The 8,474-nt window shown below is 35.3% G+C and overlaps 1 protein-coding gene across 1 annotated transcript in view; it reads left to right on the top strand.

The window, feature by feature from the left end:
* Positions 1-6,011, top strand: part of LOC109326156 (probable serine/threonine-protein kinase PBL3) — a 9,796-nt gene extending 3,785 nt beyond the window's left edge. The window contains exons 2-6 of the mRNA XM_019558833.1: positions 3,261-3,601; positions 3,684-3,819; positions 3,972-4,108; positions 4,445-4,568; positions 5,380-6,011. Of these exons, the coding sequence (XP_019414378.1) occupies positions 3,261-3,601; positions 3,684-3,819; positions 3,972-4,108; positions 4,445-4,568; positions 5,380-5,915 (1,274 nt within the window). The 3' untranslated portion in view covers positions 5,916-6,011. The remainder of the gene's footprint in view (positions 1-3,260; positions 3,602-3,683; positions 3,820-3,971; positions 4,109-4,444; positions 4,569-5,379) is intronic.

The raw sequence follows: 8,474 nt of genomic DNA, 5'->3' as shown, positions 1-8,474 counted from the left end.
GTGCTAAATTGGCAGCAAGGTACTATGGACCGTATAAGATCATCAGCAAGGTAGGACCAGTAGCATACAAGCTCGAATTGCCTGAACATGCTAAGATCCACCCTGTTTTTCATGTATCTCTATTAAAGAAGGCCATTAAACCGAGTCAGCAACCTCAACCTCTTCCAGCATTGTTGAATGAAGAGTATGAGTTACAAGTAGAGCCTGAAGATGTTCTGGGGTCTAGGGAGAATCAACAAGGATTGGTGGAGGTGTTGCTGAAATGGGCTCAATTGCCAGAAGCCGATAACACTTGGGAGACAGCATCCAGCATACAAGACAAATTTCCTACTTTTCCCCTTGAGGACAAGGTGGCTCTTTTGGAAGGGGGTAGTGATAGAGGAGCAAGACCACCCATTACAAAGGTGTATGTGAGAAGGAACAAGAAGTTGCAGTAGTTAGTTTGCAAGTTACTTTTAGTTTTACTTTTACTAGTAAGTTACTTTTAGATACTTTGTAATTAAGAGGATAAATAAGAAAAGGGAAGGATGGATAGGAGATGGGGTAATCCTTAGAAAGGAAGTGACCGAATTGGAGCAATTCAGTTACTAGGGGATTGGTTCTCTTCTACTCTTATATTCTAACTTTTCCTACAATCAAATTGAATATAGATTCTGCAGACTTTAAATCCAATTGGATTGAATCCTTAGTTCTATTCTTCCTATCTCATTTCTACTTCTAGTTTCTGGATATCAGTGTTAACATGCGGTTACTGCAATTGCAGTCAATATGGTCCAATGCGGTTGCGCTAGGCCCGATGCGGCCACATCATTGCGGTTTGGTATCAAGCTCAACTGCGGTGTGATGCGGTTGCAGCGGTCATCGCAACTGCAATATTGCAGTCTGCAATTTAAATAACTGTTTGGGAGCATGTATTATTCCTGGTGGGTTTTCTTGAAAATGGCTGGGACTTTTTTTGAAGGGTAGTGTAACTGAGGTCTGGGAATATGTTGGTATTTCACATTGTAATAATTTCTCATGTGATCATGTCTTCATCTTTATCATTTGCACAAGAGGTACTAATTCAGCATCAGGGAAGAAATATCATTAGATTAGATTCTGTAGGGCTATGAGCAGATTTTAGTTTACGTCATGCTTTTATGTAGACGGATTTGTTTCATTGACGTAGTTGTCTATATACATAGGAGACAAATTGCATGAGTGAGTGCACTTAGCTAGTTCTACCAATGCACATCAATGAATTAAGACATCTTACAATTCATAATATTAATAAATGAAAAACTATTTCCTATGACTTAAATTCCAATGCCCAATCAAATATAGCTATTTTCACTACAATATCCAATAATCAGTTCTATTAGTCAGCTATGACTACAGTTACATATTGAACATGAGGTACATTCTGACACTTAACCTTAACTTGATGAATATATGTCATAAAGGCTAATCTGTTTAAAATATTAGCAACCTAAGGCCCTTTGGTGGACTTAGTAAATATATCAACTAACTGCTGATTCGAAATGAGCAAGCCTGACATGATCTTGCCAACATTACTTATAAAACACACTTACACACAGACCGACATACATATATCATATATGTATGTATGTCATATGCTTCCAAGGAACCTTTTCCCTGACAAAATGATAGCCAAACTCTGTTTGTTTGATAATTTCATGATAACTGGATCAGAAGCAATAGGTAAAGAAGCCTAGTTGTCACAAGTTACTTTCATTTCCTTGTCGCCTGCTAATTTTAGTTGCTAAAGCAATTAATTTAACCACTTAAGGTCACAAATTGCCGTTGCCATTCGCGATAATTGGCCTCTGCGCTAGATCTAACAACAATGTTTTGCTTCTGACTCCTCTGTGAGATCAAGTTACCTCAAATTACTCCTATATGATGGTGAGTCCACCTAATGTGCTTTTGATGTATCTATAAGCAACAACATAAGCATTTCCTTTATTTTCGTGAAGTAACCCGTTACGTAGTGTACCTTTGATGTATCTATAAATTTAAACCATAATATCCCAATGATTATTACAAGGAACATTTTGAAAATGGCTTACTACACTTATAGAGAAGTAATGTTAACTCGTTAGTTTAGATGGTAATGTCTATATCTATCAAGTTCTGCTAGTGGCTCCCTTGATCCAGTAGTAGTTTGATGTTTGGATCCATAGAGTATCACTCGGGCATTAACTGTATTAGATTGAGCAACCTCAATCCCAAAAAAAAATATCAGTGACAGACCAAATATTTTGTTCAAAGTGATCAGATAATTGCTGCTTAGATTCTGGATACCAGCCCGATCAATGCATGTGATGATCAAGTCATTAACATAAATAACACATATGCATAGGTTCGTGAAGTAGTGAAGAGTGTGAGAAGAGTTTACTCTGGTGATCCTCGCATCTAATCTTGCCAAAAAATTACTCTGGTGATCCTCGCATCTAATCTTGCCAAAAAATTAAAATTACATAACTGATTCTCCCAAAAGAAACAAAATGAGAATGTTTTAAATCATAAAGGATTTGCGCAGTCTGCACTCTAAGTTAGGCGATCCTTGAGTGGTTGCATATACACCTATTCATAGAATTCACTGTGTAAGAAGTTGTTGTTGATGTCAAGACTATTTGTGAATGGCAGCCATGGAAAGAAAGAACTAAATAAAAACAATGTTGGGCACCTGAGAGAAAGTATCTCCATAATCGAGTCAGAATATCTGAGGGTATCCCTTTACCACTAAGAAAATCTTCAATCATGCAATTGTCCCATCAGGACAAATCTTGACACTATAAGCTCATCGACAACTAAGTCATTTTTCCAAGAGCTGAAGGGATAGTTTCTCAGTACAACTGGAGTGTCAAGCAGCCATTTTGTATATTATCATTTTTACTTGTATGCTTATTTTACTTGTTAATAATACTAGTATCTATCTCTACAACATTTGTTTTTGCTAGAAGTAGAATAAAATTGAAAAAGTTAACTGATTATGTGCATGTCCATGGGAAGAAACTTTGTATTAGAATGTAATACCTAAATTGGAAAACCAAGAACTAAGCAATCTCCCCCTACTGTTCTTTTGGATTTGATGGTTGATACTTGATAATGCTATTTTTCCCTTCTGCAGAGTTCTTTCTCTTTTTTGTACATGATTTATGGCAAGTGAACAGATAGATTGTCCCTTATGCTGTGCTTTTCTATCTCTTTCTTTTATTGAAGTTTTTCCTTCTATTTAAATGGTATATGTTTCGCAGATAATGCTAAAGTTCCTGGTAGAAGCACTCGTTCCTTAGCTCATTTAGGCCCAACTGTACTTGGATACAGTGGTGAAGGTAAACATGGGACTCTCCCTTCTCCAAGATCTGAAGGTGACATAATTTCCTCCCAACATCTAAAAGCCTTCACATTCAACTATCTGAAGTACGCGACGAGAAACTTTCATCCAGATAGTCTAATAGGAGAGGGGGGATTTGGTAATGTCTATAAGGGGCGGATTGATGAGCAACTCCTTGGAGCTTCAAGGCCTGGGTCTGGAATAATGGTTGCTGTGAAGAAGCTTAAACCTGAAGGTTTTCAAGGGCACAAGGAGTGGCTGGTAGGTTGCATTTATCGGTACTTAATTCTGGCGCTTTTAGTTTCAATGAATCAAATTCTATCACATGTTTCTTTATTTACAGTCTGAAGTGAATCATCTTGGCCAACTTCATCATCTAAATCTTGTCAAACTATATGGATACTGCCTGGATGGGAATAATCTGCTTCTAGTCTATGAGTACATGCCCAAAGGAAGCTTGGAGAATCATCTATTTTGCAGTATGTTGATGCATTTAGTAGCATAACTTTGAGAGAGTAATACATGTTAAAGCCGTGTTCTTTGATTTAAAAGTTTGTAAATCAAGATTTACAAATATATATTTTCAAACTCTGGCATCAAATTGCTCCAATTCTGAAACCGTTTCCTGCAGGGGGAGCACAACCACTTTCTTGGGCAACAAGGATCAAAGTTGCCATTGGTGCTGCTCAAGGTCTCACCTTCTTACACGACTCTAAGCAACAAGTTATCTACCGTGATTTCAAGGCTTCTAATATTTTATTAGATTTGGTACGTTGGATACTAATTACTTCATTAGTGTTCCTATTGTTTTGTGGGCATTAGGTGAAAACTTCTTCTACGCATGCAATGAATGGTTGGTGCAATCATAATGATAAAAGAATGTACGATATAATGTAATTGGAATAAAAATAATAACTTGCCAAAGTTATCATCTTTGTATTCTGTCCCTTTGGTTCTATTTCCTTTTTAGTTTTTCTGGCCATTTTATTTAGAATGAATCTCTAAATTTACATGCCCAGTCTGAAATTAATTCCTAATTCAAATTTATTTCAACTTCAATAGTCCTAGTATTCGGGCATTTCAATGTGTTTTTCCAAAAACCAGGAATTTAATGCAAAACTATCAGACTTTGGTCTTGCCAAAGCAGGGCCCACCGGAGATTGTTCACATGTTTCTACTCGTGTCCTGGGCACTCAAGGCTATGCTGCTCCTGAATATATTGCTACAGGTTTGATTTATGCTTAAGTTTTGTTATCATGCTTTTTGTTCCATAAAAAATATGGTTTTACTATATTCCTCACTTTTAATGCTTTTAGATTCTTCCATTGGATGGTTGAGTGATATTTCATATCAAAGCAGTGCTTTGAAGGATATTATCACTAATGTTGTGTTTCAACTTGGTGATTAGTGAAAACTTCAAGGATGTGATGTCATGACAGGTCAACCAACTTAAAAATTACCATGTATACATTGAGTCATCCTTAGTGAATTGTATTTCAGTATTCTTTATCAAGTTTCCCCAATAGCCTTGGATCTTTAAATTTGTTTGCATTCACCTAATCTGTATAATTATGGGGCCTGAACCAGAGATCAATGTATTTTCACTCAGGGTAACATAATCTGTTTTCAGGTATTTTTCGAAGATAAATACTATGATATCTGGCTTTTGTCTGCAATTTTTGGACATGTTTATATGATTTGATGTTCTGGAAACAACCTCTTCGCTTGCAAGGATAAGGCTGCTACATTTACCCTCCTCAAACCCCACTAGGTGGAAGCCTTGTGTACTGGCCATCGTTATTTTATGTGTTTTATGTAATTATCTATTAGAACCTTTTAAGAAGTAATGTCCTTGCTCTATATCTTACACAATGAGTTAGTGATTTCTGCCTTGTTCTTTTTTGTTTATTTGTTCGATAAATGAGAAGATTAATTTACTCATTGATTTGTATGCAATGTTTAATGTCTTCCTTTTGATATGTCAGAGCAATACGGTACTAATCTTGGATTTAATCCCAAGTAATCTTTAAGTTCTGCAGGTCGGCTGACTACAAAGTGTGATGTCTATAGCTTTGGAGTTGTGCTATTGGAACTACTATCAGGGCGCCGTGCCATTGATAACACAAAACCTGGAGTGGAACAAAACCTGGTAGAATGGTCTAGACCTTATTTGCATGATAGGAGGAAGTTGCTCCGGATTATGGATACCAAGTTAGCAGGGCAGTATCCTAAACGGGCAGCATACACAACTGCAATTCTTGCATTACAATGCACTAGTGAGGCCAAAATCAGACCACAGATGGCTGAGGTTTTAGCTACTTTGGAACTGCTACCAACCATGAGACACTCAATTTCTGGCAGCCCATATAGATCGGAGAGGAAGTCGGCCTTAATCCCCACGAGAGACCGGATGTCCGTCCCTTCCAGTCCCATGACAAAATCCCCTTTGAGACATAATCATCATCGTTATTCTGTAGACAGGAAGTCCATGTCTAGCTTTATTAGTGACATCTCTGTTAGGTCTCCACTGGCATCCCCAACAATATTATCCCCTATGGGGATGAAGACAATTTAATACTGGTGTATTTTCACTATTTTCTCTTCAATTGGATACTTCAATGTATGTAGATCCCCTTATTTTTCTGGCTCTTTTTATTGGAATTCATAGAATAAGTGAATAAATGAATTTCATGGATCAAAATTGATTGTGAATTGTTGAATAAGTTTACAAAAGAACCATGCTTTTATACAAGCATTATAATAGGAAATTTAGCCTAACAAACTAATAAAAAAGGCTAACTAACTGGAAAGTAAAGTGAATGATAGAATGTATATAGAGAGTAAATACCAATGAATCTCAGCTTAGGTAGAAGATAGCAAATGTGAAGTATTATAGTAGTAGTTGTTGAACAAGGTTAGAAATCTTGTAGCCGTTAGAAGAGATGCAGCTGAGAATGTATAATGCTTTATAGTCTATACACAACCAAGAACTAGTTGAGGAAGTATTATAGTAGTAGTTGTTGAACAAGGTTAGTCTATTGCTCAAGAATATCATAATGTTTCTTGCCAAGAATGAGAGAAATTAACAAGAGAAGAGTATGATCAAATATGAGTAATATTTGCTTAAGAATAATAAGAGGAGAATATGATGAAATATGAGTAATACGTTATCAAGAATAAAAAGAAAAGAATATGATGAAATATGAGCAATATTTGCTTCAAAAATATCAAGAAGTATTGAGAGAAATAGAGACTGTGAAGATTGTAAAAGATAATGGAACACATGAGAATATATTTTGCTCTAATACTATATTGGAATTCTTAGAATAATTGAAGAAATGAAGAAATGAACTTCATTGATTGTGAATTGTTGTATGAGTTTACAAAAGAACCATGCTCTCATACAAGCATTACAAGAGGAAACTTAGTCTTACAAACTAAACAAAAGGCAACTAACTAATTAGAAAGTATAGTTGATAATAAAATCAACTAAGTATATCCTTTAACCCTTTTTAGGTGATAGCATCATGAGGGTAGTTTGTGGACTTTAACTTTCACTCTCTGAGTAAAGATGAAGGTGTTATTTTTTGAATTGTGTATCAACCTTTTGATTGGTTTGTTGTTGAATGCAACCACTTTTTTCATCCTTTTACCCAACCTGATGTTATTTTTTTTGTCTTTGATCCAACTTGGTTCTAACTAACGGCATATGTATAAGCATATACTTTTACTGGCAGATACAGAAATATCACTGCTACGGGAGCCATTACCCCAAATTTCTATTCAACGGTACTCAAAATTTCTATTTAATAGCCCTTTCAAGCATTATATATATATAATCGCAATAGAATGTATGGTTAAATTTAACAGCACTTTTATGAATATTGTAGAATATGGAACATCAACAATGCTTGCTAGAGGGAACTATGTTATATGTTATAGATACAATATTGCTCTCTAGCCAGCAATGTTATATGTATCACATATAATAGTGTTTGCTAGAGTGAGTATTATTATGTGTGATATATTGAATAACGCTCTCTAGAGGGAGCATTGTTATATATAAACCCAAATCTCTTCACCGTGATAATCTCTTCTATATAAACCATCATCTATAGTTGGTCCGCTCTCACGCGATTGTGATGTCCCAAAAAAAAGATTATCTTTAACATGAATATCTTCTTGATCTTGACAGATCACTAACATAGAATACTTGTTGAGTTTGTGATGCTAGAATAAAAGACTAATATTTATATCATGACCTATTAAGATCCACCTGCATAAACCCTAACTCATCAACTCAAAAGCTTTGTTGATGTTATCAACTCACATACAATAAAAAATGGCACCCAACACGTTGTATAATCCAATTCCCATATGTGTTCAATGATCACAAAGTATGACATATTCACATATATTGAGTTTCTATCTTTGACATGTGACATATGTATAGTTTGAGAAACAATAGTACACCACTATTTTGCATTGTACTTTGATCATCTTGTTTTTCATATAAAATGTAAACTTATTAATTAGGTAACCAATGTAATATAAGATATGAATACTTGGACCATTGACTAACCATTTCAATCTTTTAGAAACTGAATATGCATTTATATTCAACTCCTCAACAATGTGATTTCTTAGACATTTTATAAAATACTGATAATACTCTCTAGAAATCCAATTTTCATTCTTAATTGGGTTAAAAATCCTAAGCATCTCCTTATGTCTTTTAACATATGGCTCAACCATGTCGGCATTACGTAAAACATATAAGTGTGTTTGCTCCAATTCCTTTTTCGATATAGACAATGCTTATTGTCCAGTAATCCATTCACCAAATGTTCTTTCGGCATAACAAGGCTTTGGAATGCCTATGAAATCAACATCAGAAAGGTATCCATTAAAAAATTCAAGAGTTTCTTCAACAATATATCACTCAACAATACAATCATCTGGTCTTGATCCGTTTTTCACATGCCTTTTAATGATTTCATATAACGCTCAAGTGGGTAAATCCATCTCTTATAAGAAGGGCCACATAGTTGTGTCTCTCGAATAAGATGAATCATTAGATGAACCATTCTGCCAAAGAAAGAAGATGGTAAATACATCTCAAGCTCACAAAGTC

This window comes from Lupinus angustifolius, chromosome LG14 (genome assembly GCF_001865875.1).
Source record: "Lupinus angustifolius cultivar Tanjil chromosome LG14, LupAngTanjil_v1.0, whole genome shotgun sequence".
Lineage (NCBI taxonomy): Eukaryota > Viridiplantae > Streptophyta > Magnoliopsida > Fabales > Fabaceae > Lupinus > Lupinus angustifolius.
This window is presented reverse-complemented; position numbering and strand designations above follow the sequence as displayed.